The sequence below is a fragment of the Zea mays genome, chromosome 8 (genome assembly GCF_902167145.1).
Source record: "Zea mays cultivar B73 chromosome 8, Zm-B73-REFERENCE-NAM-5.0, whole genome shotgun sequence".
In the NCBI taxonomy this organism is placed as follows: Eukaryota; Viridiplantae; Streptophyta; class Magnoliopsida; order Poales; family Poaceae; genus Zea; species Zea mays.
Genome location: NC_050103.1, coordinates 97,970,506 through 97,993,959, shown reverse-complemented (window position 1 = coordinate 97,993,959; position 23,454 = coordinate 97,970,506). Strand labels below are relative to the sequence as shown.

The 23,454-nt window shown below is 51.1% G+C and overlaps 3 protein-coding genes across 4 annotated transcripts; 2 read left to right on the top strand and 1 right to left on the bottom strand.

Moving 5' to 3' along the window:
* Positions 1 to 434: 434 nt before the first annotated feature.
* On the bottom strand, positions 435 to 2,676 carry LOC100273970 (uncharacterized). Of its 2 annotated transcripts, none has more exons than NM_001148357.2 (4): positions 2,359 to 2,676; positions 1,865 to 2,230; positions 1,321 to 1,765; positions 435 to 1,215 (listed from the first exon to the last, which is right to left on the bottom strand). In NM_001148357.2, exons 1-4 carry the CDS (start codon positions 2,557 to 2,559, stop codon positions 1,127 to 1,129), a joined length of 1,101 nt encoding a protein of 366 aa, NP_001141829.2. In that variant the 5' UTR covers positions 2,560 to 2,676; the 3' UTR covers positions 435 to 1,126. The 2 variants fall into 2 exon arrangements, with proteins under 2 accessions (NP_001141829.2, NP_001352278.1); NM_001365349.1 differs by having other exon boundaries at positions 672 to 1,215; positions 1,865 to 2,233; positions 2,359 to 2,672.
* Positions 2,677 to 5,072: 2,396 nt separating this feature from the next.
* On the top strand, positions 5,073 to 6,353 carry LOC103637121 (altered inheritance rate of mitochondria protein 25). Its single transcript, XM_020542775.1, has 4 exons — positions 5,073 to 5,151; positions 5,269 to 5,389; positions 5,797 to 6,044; positions 6,160 to 6,353. Exons 1-4 carry the CDS (start codon positions 5,108 to 5,110, stop codon positions 6,188 to 6,190), a joined length of 444 nt encoding a protein of 147 aa, XP_020398364.1. The 5' UTR covers positions 5,073 to 5,107; the 3' UTR covers positions 6,191 to 6,353.
* Positions 6,354 to 16,440: 10,087 nt separating this feature from the next.
* Positions 16,441 to 17,615, top strand: LOC103637120 (peroxidase 1). The gene is made up of 3 exons (XM_020542661.2): positions 16,441 to 16,546; positions 16,674 to 16,862; positions 16,973 to 17,615. The coding sequence occupies exons 1-3, from the start codon at positions 16,469 to 16,471 to the stop codon at positions 17,558 to 17,560; spliced, it is 855 nt and encodes a 284-aa protein (XP_020398250.1). The 5' UTR covers positions 16,441 to 16,468; the 3' UTR covers positions 17,561 to 17,615.
* The last annotated feature ends 5,839 nt before the right edge of the window (positions 17,616 to 23,454 follow it).

The following is a 23,454-nucleotide window of genomic DNA, read 5'->3' as shown; positions in this document are numbered from 1 at the left end:
TTGGGCGGGCGCAAGCCCGAAAACCAACAAGAAGCGTCCGTCCTTCTCGGGGGATCCATCCAAGCAGAGACGGAGATCAGAGATGTGATGGTAGCAGGAGATGCAGATGCCATGGGGGCCCACACCCCCGGGCCAGATTCTTCGGCGGTTAGGCACCGGACCGGACAGGCGACCGCTGCTCAACCTCACTCGCATGCGTAATCACCAACCAACCAAAGGGTGGAAGGCTAGAGACTGACTTGATTAAGACATGGATGCACCTTACTATTAAGCACCGGAAATTCCAAATATTAATGTACCACCATGCCTCGGGGCAAGTAGTACACATGATGATTAATAATCAGCCCAACTTTGCGGCTGTTGGCACTGCAAGCCTGCAACCAGCGGCGGCTGATAATAAGCAACTACTAGTAAACCACCACTTCATCACTTGTAACCAAAGTCAAGGGACACTTTTTACTGCTACTACTAGCTACCACTGGTACAGGCACAGCACAATACAAACCAATAAATGCTTTCATAATACACTCTAGGCTAAAAGCAAACGCCCTTATTCATGGAGCCCACGGCAAGCTTCTTTTCCAAGTAAAAAAGAAAAGTTGCAAAACAGGAGAGAGGGGTCCGTGCTGGTAGCGCCCAAAGCAAGCAAAGCCAGCCACTGATTGGGCGCATGGGAGGGAAATGACCTCTTATTTGCTTTTCATCTCAGAAAGAAAATCATCCAACACTTGCTATGCAGGCTCTTCTTGCATCAGCTAAGACCTCTCTCTCTCTAACCACTTATTATTTGTTACACTTCCCCCAAACCACCGGACGACATTATGGGTTTTCTTCACTGCTCGTCAACCTCCCCCAGCTTTCCGTCCACACCAAAAATAAAACGAATGTATCACCAGATCCGAAACGAACAGACCTAACAATGATGCTAACGCTGCTACTGCCTTCCTAACTCTGCCTGCTAACACACTACCTAACAAAAGGTACCCAAGCTAGTTTCTTCGATTATTAGGATCAACAGGACTGCCGGCCTCCAAACGAAAGGGGGGCGGGGGTGTTGTCGACGGAATCTTGGCGGCTCCATTCCCGTCCGCGTCCCCCCTCCAAGTCCAGCCGGCGACTGGACGACTCAGGTACTTCTGTGGCACACTGCCGCAGCGGCAGCCGCGCGGCGCTTCTGGCTCGCGAGCATGGCGTTGCTCCGGCTAATCAAGGCGTCTGCATGCAACGGAACGAAGAGCCCGGCGTCAGCAAAAACACGCGCCGTTTTGGACACTCGATGGAATCTATCTATAGCGACGACGAGACGGGTTTTTGGCTAACCGTGATCGAGAACGAAGCCGCCAGGGTAGTAGCGAGGCTGGGCGCCGAGGTCTTCGAGCCTGAGGTTGAGGGCCTGGACGACGCGAGCGGGGACAAGGACCGTCGAGCACGCCCCCGCCGTCTTCCTCTTGGGCTCCGCCGCGGGCGCGCCGGCCGGCCTCGGGAGGAACACCCCGGTGCCGTTACGCTCGCGCTTGGCGCCAGGCGGGGTCAGGAACACGGCGCGCATGCCGGAGGCAGGATGCGCCGGCGCCTGGTGCTGCTGCGGCGGCGGCGGTGGCGGTGGCTTCTGGAGCGGAGGCCACGCCGCCGGGTTCAGGCCAAGCGGCGCGTCGCCTCCGCCGCAGCCGACGGGCTTGGCACAGGCGCTCTGGCGCGCGCTCCACGCGGCGAGATGGCGCTGCCTCTGCAGCTTCAGCAGCTGATGCTGCTTCAGGAGATGGAACTGCAAACCGACGCGGTGGGGTGGGGAGCGTCAGGGCAACAGAACAAAGCGGTGGACGGTGTAACTTAAGAATCTTGGGCGAGAGGACAAAACACGCACCTGAGCAGCCTGCATCTGCCGCTGCGAAACCAAGTGCGCGAGCGGGTGGTAGTGACCGCCGGCGCCGGCAGGGACCTTGGCGGAGGGCGGAGCGATCTGCGGCGGCGGCGGCGGCGGCGGGGATGGCTTGCTGAAGGCGTATGCGTTGGCCGGCACCTGCACCGGCACGCTGCTGGCGGCGCGGATGCGCGCGACCTGCCCCGCCGCCTCGTACAGGACGTCCCACGGGTCGGCCGGCTTCTGCTCCAGAGGCGGCGACGACGGCGGCGACGTCCCCTTGGACGCCCCGCCGTTGGGGCTCTCCTGGCCCGACTTGGGCAGCCCGCACAGCGTCGACTGCGGCGACCCAATCACCGCCACCTCCGCCTGCTGCCGCACAACAAGAAGGCAGGGTCAGAAATTCCGCCACGCGACGCGACACGCAGACGCAGCGCAGCGCAGCGCAGCGCAGCAGAGCAGAGCGACCCGGTGCATGCAGAGAGAAGAGAAGCAACCTTGGCGGTAGGCGGCTTCCGCTCCCCGTCGTCGCCGAGGAGGCCCGCGAGCCTGCGCGAGAGCCCCGCCAGGCTGTCCTCCTCGTCGCTCTCGCTCCTGGCCGCCACGGCCGCCTTCTCCTCCTCGGAGAAGAAGTCGTCGTCCAGGAACTCCTCCGGCAGCCAGAACTCGTCCCCGAGGTCCGAACACTCCGTCGACATTTTTCCGCCGGTGGTGGGGAGCAGCGCCCGGGACCTGCAGCGGCGGGGGTGGACGGGCTGGAGAAGGCGGCGTGCTTATCAGCGAAAAGAGGTGGGACGGGCGAGAAAGAGAGTGTGAGGCCGGAGGGAGAATGTCGATGGACGGCGAGGGGCTGTGTTAAATACGGCCGAGGCCGAGGCCGACGCTTTGGGCTCTGCTCTTATATAAAAAAAAAAAGGAGGAGAAGAATTGAATAGTTCGGCCCGGGAATCATTTTTTCTTTTCCAGCCGTTTTTCGCCGGTGCAATTCGTCGGCGTGGGGCTCACAGTCCAGTCTGAGACACGCCGTAGCAAGCAAGCGAGCAAGCTCCCGCGTCGCCCGCCAAATGCCTCTCGCCCCGTTGTTTTATTGCGCGTATTTCTTCCGGCAACGGGATGGGATGGCCGGACGGCTGGTGGAAGAGTACGTACACTATTGTAGTACAGAAGTTGGAGCAGTTATTATTGTGGCTTTGTGGGATGGGTATGTGTATACGTACGACTAACGTCCCCGTGTGTTTTGGATCTTTTTTTTATCTATACACCGTGCGTCATGTCAGTGCCACTCTACCCACTCCGTCATGTCAGTGTCCCCGTTGTTTTTGTCAGCGACGTCAAATGGTGGTTGAACTAATTTTTAGAACTCGCTTCTGGGCTGTATTTTCCTCGACAATTTTTTCCAGGAGGAGGGGGGAGGGAGTTACGGATGGTTAAATAATCTCTACTAACTATTAAGTCCTTAATGTAGACCGCCCCCGCCCAACCTCCGGAAACCTCGCCTCCGCAAACCACCGCGAGAGCCATGTCCGCCGAAAACCCAGCCGCAAACCGCTCGTCCGCCTCGCTGTGATGCCCGCCCGTCCGCAAACCACCGACCGCCGCGATCCTCAAGCCCGCAAATCCCTCCGCGAATCTCGCCGCAAACGTCGCAACAGCCGCGAACCGCCCGCTGCATGCCGCACGCCCAGCCGTGGAACCCCGCAGCCACCCCCGAGCAAACCCCGCCGCGTCCCCAAGCAATCCCGAGCAAGCCTTTGATTTTCTACTCCTCGGCCGCAATTCGTCCGTCGTGGCCCCGAGCAAGACCTACCTAAACCCGCACATGCCGCGACCTGGGGATTAGGGTTCAGGACGGGGACGTAGACGGCGGCGGCGAGGTGACCGCGCCGCCGCAGCACCTGGTGTTCGCCTACTACATCACCGGCCATGGCTTCGGGCACGCCACCCGCGCCATCGAGGTCCGCCGCCGCTCCCTCCGCCCGCTTGCGGCTTGCCTGCCTGGTGCCGGCGCGTACCGTTTTCTGACCCCATCGTCTCCAGGTGGTGAGGCACCTGGTCGCCGCGGGGCACGACGTGCACGTGGTCACCGCCGCGCCCGAGTTCGTCTTCACCACCGAGATCGCCTCCCCTAGCCTCCACATCCGCAAGGTCCTGCTCGACTGCGGCGCCGTCCAGGCCGACGCCCTCACCGTGGACCGCCTCGCTCGAGAAGGTTTGTTCTTTTGGGCTCTGCTCTGTAGTTTGCACACACAACTCGATCGCCCCCCTTCGTTTCTCTGAGTTCTTAATACTGGTGCGCGGAGTGCAGTACCACCAGACGACCGTGGTGCCCGGGGAGTCCATCCTCAAGACCGAGGCAGAGTGGCTCAACTCCATCAAGGCCGACCTTGTGGTACCAATACTATGATCACTGATCGTTACCAGTTCCTGTTGTCACTCTTCTGTCTGAACATCTCTGCACACCAAGTAGAGCTTAACTGAACCCATTTGAGCTAACGCTGGCAGGTTTCAGATGTTGTACCCGTCGCGTGTAGGGCAGCTGCAGATGCTGGCATTCGATCCGTGTGCGTCACGAATTTCAGGTAAGCGGCAGCCCCGCCTCCCCCTAGCCACGTCCTTCTCCCCCCCCACAGATCTCCGCGGTACGTGAGGTTCATCGATTCGCCTTCTCCGGGGCTGCCGGATCTCCACGGCGGCTGGGGATGGACAACTGCTGCGTATTAAACGAACGGAGCCACCGATGCCGGTGGCGGCAAGAAGCCCAAGGAGCTGAAGCAGAAGAAGGGCAAGAACCCCTTCTCGCTCGAGTACAACGACTCGGCGCCGGCGAGCGCACCGAGGCTGGTGGTGCTGCGGGAGCCCACGGGGCGGGACATCACGGAGCGGTACGAGCTTGGAGCGAAGCTCAGGCGCGGCGAGTTCGAGGTCACCTCAACTTCATGGAGAGTGTTTGGTGGGTGTTTGCAAAGCTCTAGGAGAAGGACCTCATCTATAAGGGTGTCAAGGTTGCATCTCTAACCTTTACAATCTCGGAACTTGCGCGTGAAGCACATGTAGTAATTCTACGCGTAGCTGCCATTTTGGTGGATCAACAGCTCAATTTATGCAGAAGTGGATGGTAAGGTATGTAGATATTCTTCATTAGATTGCTCTAACTAAGGTAGGACTATCATCTGCATATGACTCTTATGGGTAAGTGCTGATAAAGCTTTGTTGTTTGGGTTTCATCAGGAGATAGGCATAGCCCACATGCGTTGGCACCTTTGGCGGAGAATCTATGACCTGTACTTAGGGTAATATATGGTATTCTGATATATTTCCCTTATCTTGTTGATTAAGTTCAATTCTCCCAGTTCGCTGAGTAGTTCCTGTCTTACTATACTGCTTGAAATAATCTCATAATATTTCAGGAATAGGCAATTTGCAGTTGTTGAGAATCCAGGATTCTGGAACTGGACCTTTAGCCTGGTGGATGAAGATGACAAATTGTTGGCTCAGATTGATCGTAATTGGAGGGGCACCGGCTTTGAGGTAATATCCTTTTCATCATATAATGATCAAAGCATACCCTTTTGTTATACCCGATGGACATCCATGTCCATCCATGACCTTGTGAACTAATTGCATGTTTGACAGCAAACAATGTTTCCGTTGACATACAAATTAATGATTTACACTTAGATCATTAAGAACTGTCTATCTAAATTGTTGTGATGGTTTTGCTTTCTTTAGATTTTTTTTCTGTGTAGCCTTTTATACAGTACTGGGCTTTGCCATTGCCTGATGACACAGCTATGATGGTTCTATCTCACAAGTCACAACAGATCCATGTTGCAGTCTGGTGCATCTGATTTAATTGTGTTACAACCTGCGTCTTGTTGGATTTTTCTTCTTTTTTCCATCAACTGTACACCATATTGTTCTTACAATTACTGTAGCTCTTCACAGATGCTGGCCAGTATGCTATCCGGTTTGGTGATGATGTACAAAGCGACAAGTTTGCTCACTTACCGTTTATTATATCTGGGTATGTGGGTGCCCACTTTTCCCAGTTAGTTAATGTCTCACAAAAGCTCCAGACCAAAGAATTGCATGTTGTTCGCCAGCTGACTTTGCCTGAAAGGGCAGTGGATCTTGCTCTCGCCATTTCCTTGGACAGTGATTACTTCTCTAGAAGAGGTGGCTGGTAAGCAATTGTCCTTTGTTCCAAAATTGACTTGTCAGGACTTAAGTGGATTTTGTTTTACTGGTTGACGACCTCCGGTGCTTGAAATTGATCGAAGTGTCTTTACTCCTTTCAGGGGACTTCCGTTTCTGATTGCCACGGAGTAGGCACACGAACCACCATCTGCCATATACAAGGAATTTCTTTATTCTCATTCCTGAAGAGGCTAGCAGTTACACTCATTACTGTTGTCAGGTGATTGGCATCATCGCTAGAGGCAGAAACTGTTTCTACCGTTCTGCGTGCTTCTGACTCATTACTGTTGTTAGGAGATTTCCGAAGCATTCCTTTCCCCTTTGTTCCTGCTATGAAGATGCACACATGCGTGGCTTGTTTGGATGGTGATAGTCGCCTAGAGGGGGGGTGAATAGGGCGAAACTGAAATTTATAAATATAAACACAACTACAAGCCGGGTTAGCGTTAGAAATATAAACGAGTCCGCGAGAGAGGGCGCAAAACAAATCCCAAGCGAATAAGCAAGTGAGACACGGAGATTTGTTTTACCGAGGTTCGGTTCTTGCAAACCTACTCCCCGTTGAGGAGGCCACAAAGGCCGGGTCTCTTTCAACCCTTCCCTCTCTCAAACGGTCCCACGGACCGAGTGAGCTTCTCTTCTCTAATCAAAGCCGGGAACAAAACTTCCCCGCAAGGGCCACCACACAATTGGTGCCTCTTGCCTTGATTACAATGGAGTTGTGATCTCAAGAACAAGTGAGAAAGAAAAGAAGCAATCCAAGCGCAAGAGCTCAAATGAACACGGCAAATCACTCTCTCTAGTCACTAGGGTTTTGTGTGGAATTGGAGAGGATTTGATCTCTTTGAATGTGTCTAGAATTGAATGCCTAGAGCTCTTGTAGTAGTTGAGAAGTGGAAAACTTGGATGCAATGAATGGTGGGGTGGTTGGGGTATTTATAGCCCCAACCACCAAAAGTGACCGTTGCTGGCAGCCTCTGTTCGATGGCGCACCGGACAGTCCGGTGCACACCGGACAGTCCGGTGCCTCTGCCACGTCACCATTGCCGTTGGATTCTGACCGTTGAAGCTTCTGACTTGTGGGCCTGCCGAGGTGTCCGGTGCACACCGGACATGCACTGTTTGATGTCCGGTGCACCGGTATGGGCAGCCCTGACGTCTGCGCGCGCTGCGCGCGCATTTAATGCTGCGCAGAGAGCCGTTGGCGCCGCAGAGAGCCGTTGCTCCGCTGTCACACCGGACAGTCCGGTGCACACCGGACAGTCCGGTGAATTATAGCGGAGCGGCTGTCGTGAAAACCCGAGGATGACGAGTTCCGGAGGCCGCGGTTCGTTGGCGCACCGGACATGTCCGGTGCACACCGGACAGTCCGGTGAATTATAGCGCGCCGGCCTCCGCGAATTCCCGAGGGCGAAGGGTTGAAGCCGAAGTCCTCTGGCGAAGGGTAGAAAACGAAGTCTACGGGCGCACCGGACACTGTCCGGTGCACACCGGACAGTCCGGTGCCTCCAGCCAGAGGTGCCCTCGGTTGCCTTATTGCTCCTTTGTTGAATCCAACACTTGGTCTTTTTATTGGCTAGATGTGAACCTTTTGCACCTGTATAACTTATACACTAGAGCAAACTAGTCAGTCCAATATTTGTGTTGGGCAATTCAACCACCAAAATTATTTAGGAACTAGGTGTAAGCCTAATTCCCTTTCAATCTCCCCCTTTTTGGTGATTGATGCCAACACAAACCAAAGCAAATATAGAAGTGCATAATTGAACTAGTTTACATAATGTAAGTGCAAAGGTTACTTGGAATTGAGCCAATATAACTACTTACAAGATATGCAAGGAATGTTTCTTTCTTATATAACATTTTGGACCACGTTTGCACCACATGTTTTGTTTTTGCAAATTCTTTTTGTAAATCCATTTCAAAGATCTTTTGCAAATAGTCAAAGGTAAATGAATAAGAGTTTGCAAAGCATTTTCAAGATTTGAAATTGTCTCCCCCTATTTTAAATGCTTTTCCTTTGACTAAACAAAACTCCCCCTAAAAGAGATCCACCTCTTAGTGTTCAAGAGGGTTTTGATATACCATTTTTGAAATACTACTTTCTCCCCCTTTTGAACACAATAGGATACCAAATGATAAAGACTTTTGGAAAGCACTAAGTTTTTGAATTTGGTGGTGGTGGTGCGGTCCTTTTGCTTTGGGCTCATTTCTCCCCCTTTTTGGCATGAATCGCCAAAAACGGAATCATTAGAGCCCTCGAAGTAATTTCTTCCCCTTTGGTCATAAGTAACGAGTTAAGATTATACCAAAGATGAAGTCCGGTCCTTTTGCTTTTGAGCTTTTACTCTCTCCCCCAAGGATGAAGTCCTTTTCTTTGATGCTCATTTATCCCCAAGGAATAGAGAGTTGCTCGGAGTGATGGCGAAGCATGAGTTACGGAGTGGAAGCCTTTGTCTTCGCCGAAGACTCCAATTCCCTTTCAATATACCTATGACTTGGTTTGAAATAGACTTGAAAACACATTAGTCATGGCATATAAAAGAGATATGATCAAAGGTATTTAAATGAGCTATGTGTGCAAGCTAGCAAAAGAAATTTCTAGAATCAAGAATATTGAGCTCATGCCTAAGTCTGGTAAAAGATTGTTCATCAAGTGGCTTGGTAAAGATATCGGCTAATTGATCTTTAGTATTAATGTAAGAAATCTCGATATCCCCCTTTTGTTGGTGATCCCTAAGAAAATGATACCGAATGGCTATGTGCTTAGTGCGGCTATGCTCGACGGGATTGTCGGCCATTTTAATTGCACTCTCATTATCACATAGCAAAGGGACTTTGGTTAATTTGTAACCGTAGTCCCGCAGGGTTTGCCTCATCCAAAGCAATTGCGCGCAACAATGTCCTGCGGCAATGTACTCGGCTTCGGCGGTGGAAAGAGCGACCGAATTTTGCTTCTTTGAAGCCCAAGACACCAAGGATCTTCCCAAGAACTGGCAAGTCCCCGATGTGCTCTTCCTATTTATTTTGCACCCCGCCCAATCGGCATCCGAATAACCAAGTAAATCAAATGTGGATCCCCGAGGGTACCAAAGCCCAAACTTAGGGGTATAAGCCAAATATCTCAAGATTCGTTTTACGGCCGTAAGGTGGGATTCCTTAGGGTCGGATTGGAATCTTGCACACATGCAAACGGAAAGCATAATGTCCGGTCGAGATGCACATAAATAAAGCAATGAACCAATCATCGACCGGTATACCTTTTGATCCACGGACTTACCTCCCGTGTCGAGATCGAGATGCCCATTAGTTCCCATGGGTGTCTTGATGGGTTTGGCATCCTTCATCCCAAACTTAGCAAGAATGTCTTGAGTGTACTTCGTTTGGCTAATGAAGGTGCCCTCTTGGAGTTGCTTGACTTGGAATCCTAGAAAATACTTCAACTCCCCCATCATCGACATCTCGAATTTCTGTGTCATGATCCTACTAAACTCTTCACATGTAGACTCGTCAGTAGACCCAAATATAATATCATCAACATAAATTTGGCATACAAACAAGTCATTTTCAAGAGTTTTAGTAAAGAGTGTAGGATCGGCCTTGCCGACTTTGAAGCCATTAGCAATAAGGAAATCTCTAAGGCATTCATACCATGCTCTTGGGGCTTGCTTGAGCCCATAAAGCGCCTTAGAGAGCCTATAGACATGATTTGGATACTCACTGTCTTCAAAGCCGGGAGGTTGCTCAACATAGACCTCTTCCTTGATCGGTCCATTGAGGAAGGCACTTTTCACGTCCATTTGATAGAGCTTAAAGCCATGGTAAGTAGCATAGGCCAATAATATGCGAATTGACTCAAGCCTAGCTACGGGTGCATAGGTTTCGCCGAAATCCAAACCTTCGACTTGTGAATACCCTTTGGCTACGAGTCGAGCTTTGTTCCTTGTCACCACACCATGCTCATCTTGCTTGTTGCGGAAGACCCATTTGGTTCCTACAACATTTTGGTTAGGACGTGGAACTAAATGCCAGACCTCATTCCTCGTGAAATTGTTGAGCTCCTCTTGCATCGCCACCACCCAATCCGAATCTTGGAGAGCTTCCTCTACCCTGTGTGGCTCAATAGAGGAAACAAAAGAGTAATGTTCACAAAAATGAGCAACCCGAGATCGAGTAGTTACCCCCTTATGAATGTCGCCGAGGATGGTGTCGACGGGGTGATCTCGTTGGATTGCTTGGTGGACTCTTGGGTGTGGCGGTCTTGGTTCTTCCTCATCCTCCTTTTCTTGATCATTTGTATCTCCCCCTTGATCATTGCTATCATCTTGAGGTGGCTCGTCTTCTTGATTTTGCTCTTCATCATTTTGAGCCTCATCCTCATTTTGAGTTGGTGGAGATGCTTGCATGGAGGAGGATGGTTGATCTTGTGTACTTGGAGGCTCTTCGGATTCCTTAGGACACACATCCCCGATGGACATGTTCCTTAGCGCGATGCATGGAGCCTGTTCTTCACCTATCTCATCAAGATCAACTTGTTCTACTTGAGAGCCGTTAGTTTCATCAAACACAACGTCACAAGAGACTTCAACTAGTCCAGTGGACTTGTTAAAGACCCTATATGCCCTTGTGTTTGAGTCATAACCAAGTAAAAAGCCTTCTACAGTTTTAGGAGCAAATTTAGATTTTCTACCTCTTTTAATAAGAATGAAGCATTTGCTACCAAAAACTCTAAAATATGAAATGTTGGGCTTTTTACCGGTTAGGAGTTCATATGATGTCTTCTTGAGGATTCGGTGAAGATATAACCGGTTGATGGCGTAGCAGGCGGTGTTGACCGCTTCGGCCCAAAACCGGTCCGGTGTCTTGTACTCATCAAGCATGGTTCTTGCCATGTCCAATAGAGTTCGATTCTTCCTCTCCACTACACCATTTTGTTGTGGCGTGTAGGGAGAGGAGAACTCATGCTTGATGCCCTCCTCCTCAAGGAAGCCTTCAATTTGAGAGTTCTTGAACTCCGTCCCGTTGTCGCTTCTTATTTTCTTGATCCTTAAGCCGAACTCATTTTGAGCTCGTCTCAAGAATCCCTTTAAGGTCTCTTGGGTTTGAGATTTTTCCTGTAAAAAGAATACCCAAGTGAAGCGAGAATAATCATCCACAATAACAAGACAATACTTACTCCCGCCGATGCTTATGTAAGCAATCGGGCCGAATAGATCCATGTGGAGTAGCTCAAGCGGCCTGTCGGTCGTCATGATGTTCTTGTGTGGGTGATGGACTCCAACTTGCTTCCCTGCCTGACATGCGCTACAAATCCTGTCTTTCTCAAAATGAACATTTGTTAATCCTAAAATGTGCTCTCCCTTTAGAAGCTTATGAAGATTCTTCATCCCAACATGGGCTAGTCGACGATGCCAGAGCCAACCCATGTTAGTCTTAGCAATTAAGCAAGTGTCGAGTTCAGCTCTATTAAAATCCACTAAGTATAGCTGACCCTCTAACACACCCTTAAATGCTATTGAATCATCACTTCTTCTAAAGACAGTGACACCTATATCAGTAAAAAGACAGTTGTAGCCCATTTGACATAATTGGGAAACAGAAAGCAAGTTGTAATCTAATGAATCAACAAGAAAAACATTGGAAATGGAATGGTCAGGAGATATAGCAATTTTACCAAGACCTTTGACCAAACCTTGATTTCCATCCCCGAATGTGATAGCTCGTTGGGGATCTTGGTTTTTCACATATGAGGAGAACATCCTTTTCTCCCCTGTCATGTGGTTTGTGCACCCGCTATCGAGTATCCAACTTGAGCCCCCGGATGCATAAACCTACAAAACAATTTTAGTTCTTGACTTTAGGTACCCAAACGGTTTTGGGTCCTTTGGCATTAGAAACAAGAACTTTGGGTACCCAAACACAAGCCTTGGAGCCCTTGTGTTTGCCCCCAACAAACTTGGCAACGACCTTGCCGGATTTGTTAGTCAAAACATATGATGCATCAAAAGTCTTAAATGAAATGCTATGTTCATTTGATGCATTAGGAATTTTCTTCTTAGGCAACTTGGCATGGGTTGGTTGCCTAGAACTAGATGTCTCACCCTTATACATAAAAGCATGATTAGGGCCAGAGTGAGACTTCCTAGAATGAATCTTCCTAATTTTGCTCTCAGGATAGCCGGCAGGGTATAAAATGTAACCCTCGTTATCCTGAGGCATGGGAGCTTTGCCCTTAACAAAGTTAGACAAGTTCTTAGGAGGGGCATTAAGTTTGACATTGTCTCCCCTTTGGAAGCCAATGCCATGCTTGATGCCAGGGCGTCTCCCATTATAAAGCATGCTACGAGCAAATTTAAATTTCTCATTTTCTAAGTTGTGCTCGGCAATTTTAGCATCTAGTTTAGCTATATGATCATTTTGTTGCTTAATTAAAATCATGTGATCATGAATAGCATCAATATCAACATTTCTACATCTAGTACAAATAGATACATGCTCAACAATAGATGTAGAGGGTTTGCAAGATTTTAATTCTACAACCTTAGCATGCAGCATATCATTTTTAGTTCTAAGGTCAGAAATTGTAACATTGCAAACATCTAGTTCTTTAGCCTTAGTAATCAATTTTTCATTTTCTACTCTAAGGCTAACAAGAGAAATGTTCAATTCTTCAATCCTAGCAAGCAAATCATCATTATTATCTCTAGGAGTGGAAAATGAAACATCACAAACATGAGAATCAACCTTAGCATTTAAAATAGCATTTTCATTCCTAAGGTTGTCAATTATTTCACGGCAAGTGCTTAGCTCACTAGATAATTTTTCACATTTTTCTACTTCTAGAGCATAAGCCTTTTTAACCTTAACATGTTTTTTGTTTTCTTTAATTAGACAATCCTCTTGGGAATCCAAAAGGTCGTCCTTTTCATGAATAGCACTAACCAATTCATTCAATTTTTCTTTTTGAGCTATGTTAAGGTTGGCAAAAAGGGAACGCAAATTATCTTCCTCATCACTAGCATTGTCATCACTAGAGGATTCATATTTAGTGGAGGATTTAGATTTAACCTTCTTTTTGCCGTCCTTTGCCATGAGGCACTTGTGGCCGACGTTGGGGAAGAGGAGTCCCTTGGTGACGGCGATGTTGGCGGCGTCCTCGTCGTCGGAGGAGTCGCTTGAGCTCTCGTCGGAGTCCCACTCGCGACAAACATGGGCATCGCCGCCCTTCTTCTTGTAATACCTCTTCTTCTCCTTTCGTCTCCCCTTCTTGTCACCTCGGTCACTGTCACTAGATATAGGACATTTAGCAATAAAATGACCGGGCTTACCACACTTGTAGCAAACCTTCTTGGAGCGGGACTTGTAGTCTTTCCCCCTCCTTTGTTTGAGGATTTGGCGGAAGCTCTTGATGACGAGCGCCATTTCCTCATTGTCGAGCTTGGAGGCGTCGATTGGTTGTCGACTTGGTGTAGCCTCCTCCTTCTTCTCCTCCGTTGCCTTGAATGCAACGGGTTGGGCTTCGGATGAGTCGCCAAGCTCGTTGATTTTCCTCGAGCCTTCTATCATGCACTCAAAACTTACAAAATGCCCGATAACTTCCTCGGGGGTCATTTTAGTATATCTAGGATTACCACGAATCAATTGAACTTGAGTGGGATTAAGAAAAATGAGAGATCTTAAAATAACATTTACCACTTCGTGATCGTCCCACTTCTTGCTCCCGAGGTTGCGCACTTGGTTCACCAAAGTCTTGAGCCGGTTGTACATGTGTTGTGGCTCCTCTCCTTTGTGAAGCCGGAACCGACCGAGCTCCCCCTCGATCGTTTCCCGCTTGGTGATCTTGGTGAGCTCGTCTCCCTCGTGCGCGGTTTTGAGTACATCCCAAATCTCCTTGGCGCTCTTTAACCCTTGTACTTTGTTGTATTCTTCCTTGCTTAGAGAGGCAAGGAGTATGGTTGTGGCTTGAGAGTTGAAGTGCTCGATTTGGGCTGCCTCATCCTCATCATAGTTTTCATCCCCTACGGATGGTACCTGCGCACCAAACTCAACAACATCCCATATGCTTTTGTGGAGCGAGATTAGATGAAATCGCATTAAATCGCTCCACCTAGCGTAATCTTCACCATCAAAAGTTGGTGGTTTGCCTAGTGGGACGGAAAGTAAAGGTGTATGTTTGGAAATGCGAGGGTAGCGTAGAGGGATCTTGCTATACTTCTTGCGCTCTTGGCGCTTAGAAGTGACGGAGGGCGCATCGGAGTCGGAGGTCGATGTTGATGAAGTGTCGGTCTCGTAGTAGACCACCTTCCTCATCCTCTTGTGCTTGTCGCCTTTCCGATGCGGCTTGTGGGAAGAAGATTTTTCCTTCTTCTCTTTGTGGTGAGAAGAAGATTTCTTCTCCTTCCCTTTGTTGGAGGAGCTCTTCTTCTTCTCCCTCCTTTTGGTGCGGGACTCTTCCGATGAAGTGCTCCCGTAGCTTGTAGTGGGCTTTTCGCCGGTCTCCATCTCCTTCTTGGCGTGATCTCCCGACATCACTTCGAGCGGTTAGGCTCTAATGAAGCACCGGGCTCTGATACCAATTGATAGTCGCCTAGAGGGGGGGTGAATAGGGTGAAACTGAAATTTATAAATATAAACACAACTACAAGCCGGGTTAGCGTTAGAAATATAAACGAGTCCGCGAGAGAGGGCGCAAAACAAATCCCAAGCGAATAAGCAAGTGAGACACGGAGATTTGTTTTACCGAGGTTCGGTTCTTGCAAACCTACTCCCCGTTGAGGAGGCCACAAAGGCCGGGTCTCTTTCAACCCTTCCCTCTCTCAAACGGTCCCACGGACCGAGTGAGCTTCTCTTCTCTAATCAAAGCCGGGAACAAAACTTCCCCGCAAGGGCCACCACACAATTGGTGCCTCTTGCCTTGATTACAATGGAGTTGTGATCTCAAGAACAAGTGAGAAAGAAAAGAAGCAATCCAAGCGCAAGAGCTCAAATGAACACGGCAAATCACTCTCTCTAGTCACTAGGGTTTTGTGTGGAATTGGAGAGGATTTGATCTCTTTGAATGTGTCTAGAATTGAATGCCTAGAGCTCTTGTAGTAGTTGAGAAGTGGAAAACTTGGATGCAATGAATGGTGGGGTGGTTGGGGTATTTATAGCCCCAACCACCAAAAGTGACCGTTGCTGGCAGCCTCTGTTCGATGGCGCACCGGACAGTCCGGTGCACACCGGACAGTCCGGTGCCTCTGCCACGTCACCATTGCCGTTGGATTCTGACCGTTGAAGCTTCTGACTTGTGGGCCTGCCGAGGTGTCCGGTGCACACCGGACATGCACTGTTTGATGTCCGGTGCACCGGTATGGGCAGCCCTGACGTCTGCGCGCGCTGCGCGCGCATTTAATGCTGCGCAGAGAGCCGTTGGCGCCGCAGAGAGCCGTTGCTCCGCTGTCACACCGGACAGTCCGGTGCACACCGGACAGTCCGGTGAATTATAGCGGAGCGGCTGTCGTGAAAACCCGAGGATGACGAGTTCCGGAGGCCGCGGTTCGTTGGCGCACCGGACATGTCCGGTGCACACCGGACAGTCCGGTGAATTATAGCGCGCCGGCCTCCGCGAATTCCCGAGGGCGAAGGGTTGAAGCCGAAGTCCTCTGGCGAAGGGTAGAAAACGAAGTCTACGGGCGCACCGGACACTGTCCGGTGCACACCGGACAGTCCGGTGCCTCCAGCCAGAGGTGCCCTCGGTTGCCTTATTGCTCCTTTGTTGAATCCAACACTTGGTCTTTTTATTGGCTAGATGTGAACCTTTTGCACCTGTATAACTTATACACTAGAGCAAACTAGTCAGTCCAATATTTGTGTTGGGCAATTCAACCACCAAAATTATTTAGGAACTAGGTGTAAGCCTAATTCCCTTTCAGATGGCTATGGTCATATATTCCTCTCACTCCAGATGTGTTGAAATAGTTTGGTGTTAGATATAGGCTAAACTATTTCATGACACATGGATTTAAAGATACATGGACATCCAAACGCTACCGCATTTAAGTTCTAGAACACTGGAGCCTGATGTTTACAGTGCAACTCGTCTGCTAGGCTACTTGGATGTGAATGTATATTGACATATTGTTTAGGAATTAGATCCATTTTGGTTAGCCTGGCTAGACAGTTAGACCTAAAAGGGCCATTTCTGGTACTCGTTCCGACGGGAACAAAACGAGGCCTGATGCAGCTGTCAGCTGTGAGTACTGAATTGATTGGCTGATATTTCCAAACGATTCTGGGTCAGACAACTCGGAACAGTGGAAGGCACCTAGCTTTGTACCATTGTATTCAACCAAGTGCGCACCAAGTGGGCGGGGCCTTGAAGGCCGAAGGTGCGTGGGCCCCAGCGTGGAGGACGTCGTGCGGAAGGAGATGGTGCGCGCGCTCTCCGTCGCGCCCAGCCTCGCCGGGCCGCTCCTCAGGATGCACTTCCACGACTGCTTCGTCAGGGTACGGGTTGCGTTTGTACTGTAGCGGCTTCGATGCACTTTCTTGTAGGCTTGCATTGCTAGCTAGCTAACCCGGCCCGCCGTACGTTTCCTGCGTTGCTCGCCGATCCGTGTCCGTACGTGTGCAGGGGTGCGACGGCTCGGTGCTCCTCGACTCCACGGCGAACAACACCGCGGAGAAGGACGCGAAGCCGAACCTGACGCTGCGCGGCTTCGGCTTCATCGAGAGGGTCAAGACCGCGGTGGAGAAGGCGTGCTCTGACACCGTCTCCTGCGCCGACGTGCTGGCTCTCATGGCCAGGGACGCAGTGTGGCCGGTACGTACGTACTACGTACACACGCACCAAAGCATGCATATACGTACACGTACGTACGTTATTATGAGAATCTCTTCTTACTGGCTAGCTGTTTGTTCTCACTCGCTCAGAGCAAGGGCCCGTTCTGGGCGGTCCCGCTGGGGCGGCGGGACGGCAGGGTGTCCATCTCCAACGAGACCGACCAGCTGCCGCCGCCCACGGGCAACTTCACGGAGCTGGCCCAGCTTTTCGGCGCCAAGGGCCTGGACACCAGGGACCTGGCGGTGCTGTCGGCCGGCCACACCATCGGCACGTCGTCGCATTGCTTCTCCTTCTCGGACCGCCTCTACAACTTCACGGGCCTGGACGACGCCCGCGACACCGACCCGGAGCTGGACCGGGCGTACATGGCGCGCCTCCGCGCCAAGTGCGCCAGCCTGGACGACAACACCACGCTGGTGGAGATGGACCCCGGCAGCTTCCGGACCTTCGACCTGGGCTACTACGCCAACGTGGCCAAGCGCAGGGGCGTCTTCCACTCCGACGCCCAGCTGCTCGCCGACCCTTCCACCCGCGCCTACGTGCTCCGCCACGCCACGGGTGCCCACAGGGACGAGTTCTTCGCCGACTTCGCCGCGTCCATGGTCAAGATGGGCGCCGTCGGCGTGCTCACCGGCGGCCAGGGCGAGGTCAGGAAGAAGTGCAACGTCGTCAACTAACTTATATATGGCCTCCTGAGGAGTCATGTCTTTCTTCTTCGTTTTTTCGTTCACAACCCATACCCACGGTAAGTCGTCTGTCAAAACTCAATTGTTTTTTCGACCTGTGCAAATTTATTTGTTCAGATATTTAATGATTTGAGTTTTTGTTCCCTTTTGCGTATAGGCAATTCTTCTGAAAAAATCAGTAACGCATGTCGCTAATGGTTTAATCGAAGAGCAGGTACATCTAGGAGGAAGGGAATTAACAACCCGCACGTTAAGAAGCTGGCTAAGCATCACATGGTGGACCTTGCCAAGGTTACTGGTACGTCTGCACCGGGACGTACGATCGAATTACGTCGATAGGTATTGAAGCGGTTGCCGGAATCCAGCCGAAGTATCTGCCCGCTCCTGTGGTGTTCATGGTATTACAATCTTGTAGAAGATAAGTATGAAATACTATGTGGTTCAAGATTTTAGGTTTCTGAATTAGTTTTCGAGCTGTTCATACCACTATTTTGTTGGTAAAATGAAGCCTTCAATGAAATGGTTGGCTGCTCACTTCTATTTTTTTATTGCTCTCACAATTCCAATTTCCACTTATGTGAATGACCAAGCGATGATGCTATCACAAGCGATAATGCTATCGCAGATGGTGTGGCGTGAGCCTACAATTTCACTGTAGTTATGAAACTGATCAGTCAATGATGATGAATCATACGAGACTTTTTTACTTCAGCATGTTCTTTGATAGGGGATGAATTTGCATGCGGTGTTATGAACTGCAGGCGGAGGTGAGCAGTGGGAGCGTTTGCGTGTTAAAGTGCACCACGCTACAATACCTGTTTTTGGATGTTAAGCATTTACTTTAGCTTAATCAATCTTGTAGTTTTTTTAATGTTATCTTTGTCATCCATGCAAGAGGATCTCCATTGTGTTTCGCAAGACGAGAGCCACCAAGCACCTGTTCGGTTTTGTGTAGTACTTCACGCTCATTCATATCCTGGATACTTCTATCCTTATCCGGATGATGGTGCCTAACAACAATGATAGTCTGTCATCGACCTAGACGAGTAGCCGTAGATTTCCCTCAACAATTTATGTGTCGTCGCAACGGACGAGCACCTACCTAGTCAATAAAATAAGACGTCAATTGGTGCTCCAGAGAGAGAGAAGCAGCGAGTGTCGTGTGGCTGTGTGCGTCGAGAGCTAAATGCTGGGTGTCCCACGGTCACGAGAGGGCATGCGTCCGTCCGATCGCGTCCGTATGCGAGTTTTTTCCGCGGCCTGGGTCTGGGTGGCGTTTAATTTTGCACAGGCGTGAGCGCTTTAAAGACACGGGTACGGAGCGGGAAACGGCGCGTGTGACGGCGAGGTGGTGACAGAGCTGCTACCGGGCACGGACGGTACAGCTCACGCAGAAACCCCACTGCCCGCTAGCCCGTTTCGACTGCAGCCAGGATACTCTACACTCGTACAGCTACAGCTACAGCTAGCGGAGGCGGGGCGGGTGAGGCGTGCGGACGGAGCCCACCGGGTGAGCTGGTGAGGTGGCGACAGCCTGGCTGTGGCTGGCTGGTGAGCTCGACTGCTACGCCGACGAAGCGCTGTCGCTGAAGCGGCCCGAGGAGGAGTGGCGTGCCGGCGCACAAGTAAGTACTGTAAGGGGCGGGGCGGGGCGGGGTTTAAAAATTCTCGGGTCCTACCTGCTATGCTAGGCCCATCTGAGTTCTGCATCTTCCATTGGATAACAAAAGAGCGGGCGTGGGCTCCACCTGCTAGGCCCATCTGTCGGCTGTCGCCCTCAGGCGTTGGCCCACCTGCCATTCCCTCGGGGCATTGCAATTGCAAACAACCCGGGGAAGGAAGGGAATCCTGTGAATCTTCGCGCGCTCGTCTGACGCAGGGGGCAGGGAACGGCACGACGCCGGAGATTCCCGCGACGACCGCGCACCCGCCCGCGTCGCTGCCACGCGGGGACCCCACTCCCTCGCTCCGGTCCACTATAGCGGCCCGCCGGCGGCCGGCGGCCTTGTCTTATGGTGGGGGCAGTCGGGCACCGTTCGCGCAGGGGCAGGCAGCCGCCGTCACCGATCGCCGCGGGGCCCAGCTATACCCTGACGTCATTGGACACCACGGCGGCGGTCGGCCGAGTCATCTGGCCTCGTTTCTTACGGCTAGTCCAAGCCGCCGTTCGCCGCTTTCTTCGTGGTCAACGACAGGATCGGATTTCTACCGTGTTCAATCGATTTACTACGGGGTGTTTGTTACACCCCGCTAAAATTTAGCCCCTGTCCCATACTCCCATCGAATGTTTAACCTCCGTTTCGGGTATTAAATGTAGTCAGATTATAAAACTAATTTGTTAGCCGAAGATTAAAAGACGAGACGAATCTAATCCAGTTGGTTGGGTCTATATTTCATACTCCTATTTAAAAGTCAAACGCTTGATGTGACCCGGTTTAAACTTTAGCAGGAGCAACCAAACACCGCCTACTAAGCAGCACATATTTGTCCGGTGTCCGGACGGTCGACTAGGGATTTTCCCGCGACGATGGATGAATCGTCTCAGGTGTGTCCTAGATAGTATAGGTCATTATCGCGTGGGAGTTGAGCCCATGCTACTGCTACTACCCTACCCAACCTCAGGTGCCTTGGAGCGATTTTTTTTATTGGTCGTCGACGTCGACGGATCACGGACGGGAGATAATAGCGAGAGAGTGATGAGAAGGAGCGCAAATTCGGAAGTCCAGTTATGCACGCGTATGGTCATCGGTGGCCGGCTCTCGTCTCGTAACACAAATGGCGTGCCGCGGCGGAGCGACGCGCCGGTTGTCTTTTTTTAGGCCAGGAGAGGAGCGACGACGTTTGCTTTGCTGTCGTGCTTATCAGGTTTTCGTGCGGTAGGAGTACCAGCGAGCGCCGCGATTTCAATCTCCAGAATTCCCAACGCATTGGATACCCGCGGATCATGCCTCACAGCCTCAAGCCTGGACTAGAGTCTAGAGCCCAATCTTTCTTTTTGAAAAAAAGTCAGGAATGTGGTGGTTTCGAGTGGCAAGGACAGGGACATGTCGAGCGGTTTGAGCGACCGCAGTCCACCACGGTCCGAGAAAGATACGGCACTCCATGCCCATCGTCCACCCAGTGTAGTGTCCTGTCCTAAAGAAAGAGGCACAACACAATGCGCAAACAATGACCCCCGAAAGTTTGAAAACAGCACGAGGATTTGGGGCGGGTGTTTGTCTCCAGGCCGGCCTGCACGCTGCCGCTGCCCGCGGCACGGCACGGCGCGGCGGCTTGCTCTTTTCGGGGTCTCGACCCGGCCCGGCCAGGCCAGGGCGCCAGCCCGCCAGGCTTTTGTTTACCCGTCGTCGCTGGCCGCCGCAGCGGGGACTCGCATTCGCACGCAGTCTCCCAGCCATACCGCATTACCGCGACGCACTGGCACTGCTGCCCCGTGTATAGATGTCCATCTGGGCCGGGCCCACCGGGCGGCCCACGACACGGCACGAAAGTGGCCCGGCCCAGCACCGGCACGGCCCGGCTTCAATCGTGCCTGGGCTAGCCCGGCCCGTTCGCCGTGTCGGGCTGGGCCACAGTAATCGGCCCGTCGGGTATAGCCCGACCCGGCCCGCCTGAGGGGGAGGCACGCGGCGGCCCGGTTAGGTTAACCGGCCGCGCGCGACGCGCCCCAGTGGCCCAGCCCAGTAGCCACAGCCCCCCGCCGCCGCATTTACGGACACAGCCCCAGTGTCGCCCTCGCCTCGCCAGTCGCATTTACGCTCTCGCCCTCGCCTCGCTCTCTTGCTCTCTACGACTCTGCGGCTCCGCCCGAACCCTAATCTCCTCTCCCCTCTCTGATCTGCGGTTCGCCGCCGTCCGCCGGTGTCTCCTGTGCTTGGAATCAGTTGCACGTCGGTCGCCCGCGCCGTGCTTGGACATCTATACTTCCTCTCTGTCCTTACCTTCCTCTCCCGGTCCTCTCCCTAACCCTAATCCCCTCCGGTGTTCCTCGCTCCACGGATCTCGGCCATCGTCCGTCGTCTCCGGTGCTCCGACTGCACAAGGTGAGTCCCTCGGGCCCTACTCCTTTCCCTAACCCTAATGCCCTTCTCCTAAGTCCTAACCCTAATTCTTCCGGTGTATTCCTCAACGTAGGTATCGGTTAAATCGGGTGTCGTGCAGTCGTTGAGGAGTCGGAGACGGGTGCCAAGAGCCGAGAGCCGAGAGTCGGAGACCGGTGTGTTCCTCGTCCTCGTTGTCGAGGTCAAGGTCTCAATACTATGGATCTTGACCCGACTGCAGAGGATGAGGAGGCGGAGCGACAACTTGAGGACCACAATGAGGCGATGGATGCTAGACAAGCCTTATTGGGTGTTGGTGTCACTCATTTAGATCCGGTCGACCTCGAGGATTTCGTCGCCTCTAGAACAGACACTGGCACTGCTACGGACTCCACGAGCCCACCAGCATCTACCACTGCCTCTGCTGGTGGCGGCTCAAGGAAGAGATCCAAAGTTGCATTGTCTGGTGTGTACTACCCTACTGCTACTTTGATGCTACACCATATTCTAAGGATAGCCAGACATCTAAATTCATTTGAAAATGATAGACTTCTTAGGGCTGCTGTTGTTCCTATGAAAGATAAATTTTTGAAATATTGGAGGGATATTCCTATTCTATATGATGTTGCATTTATTTTAGACCCAAGGGCTAAGATGAGGGGTTTTAACAAACTCCTTGTCAGGTTAGCTAGCTTAACTGGTACAAATTACTCTAATGTTCCAATTGAAGTTAGATCTAAACTATCCAAGATATTTCAGTTGTATGAAGCTAAATTTGGTGACACACGCCTGCGTGCTAATCAACACCCAACATCTCTTGGTTCTGGTAAGAAAAAAATGGCATGGGATGACATCTATGGTGATGATGACTATGATGGTGAGTTTTCTGTGGGAAGGAGACCAGGTTCTAGTTCTATCTCTACTGTTGCATCCACTTCTGAGCTGGCATCTTACTTAGATAGTGATACTATTACTGAGTTTGATGAGGACTTCAATGTCCTATCTTGGTGGCATCAGCATAAGCTCACTTATCCTATTCTTGCTCTACTTGCTAAAGATGTATTGACAGTCCCAGCTTCTACTATATCTTCAGAGTCTACCTTTAGTCTTGCTGGCAGGGTGATTGAAGAGCGTCGACGTCGCCTGGCTCCAGATATGGTCGAGGTTTTGTCTTGCATAAAAGACTGGGAGCTTGCTGATGCTCACCTGCAGCATACTGTGGAGGAAGAGACAAGGGAACTTGAAGCTGAACATGAGAACTTGTACCTTGATGATCCAGAAGAACACAACCAGTAGTTGGTGGTGGACTGGTGGAGTGGTGGTTGGCTAGCTTAGTTGTTTGCCTGATGCCTGATGGCTTATTCTTGTAATGAACTCATGGACTGTACTGTATCTGTATGAACTTATGCCTTAGGGCTTAGGAGCTGTGGCTGTACTCTTTTTTCCTTCTTAGGCTTTTTTCTCACGAGGTGTGAGTTTTTGCCTAAGAAGGTTTTTAATGAGGCAGCCATTGCACACAGCTCCATAATTATCTGTTTCCATATTATATGTGTGCTTGTGTTTTAGTATTTAGAATTTTAGAATTTTAGTGCTTGTGTTTCCAGATAATATGTTTCCATTATAGCTGTGCTTGTGTTTCCAGAGTTTAGAATTTTAGTATTTTAGATTTTTTGTATTTCTGTGATTTTTCGGGCCAGTGGAGGGCACGGCCCGGAATGGCCCAGAGGCTTTCGGGCCAGCCCGGCACGTTTTGGGCATCTCTGGGCCGTGCTTGGACACATGTCCTGGCACGTGACCCGAACCGGTACGGCCCGAGTCAACAGCGTGCCGGGCCAGGCACGACCC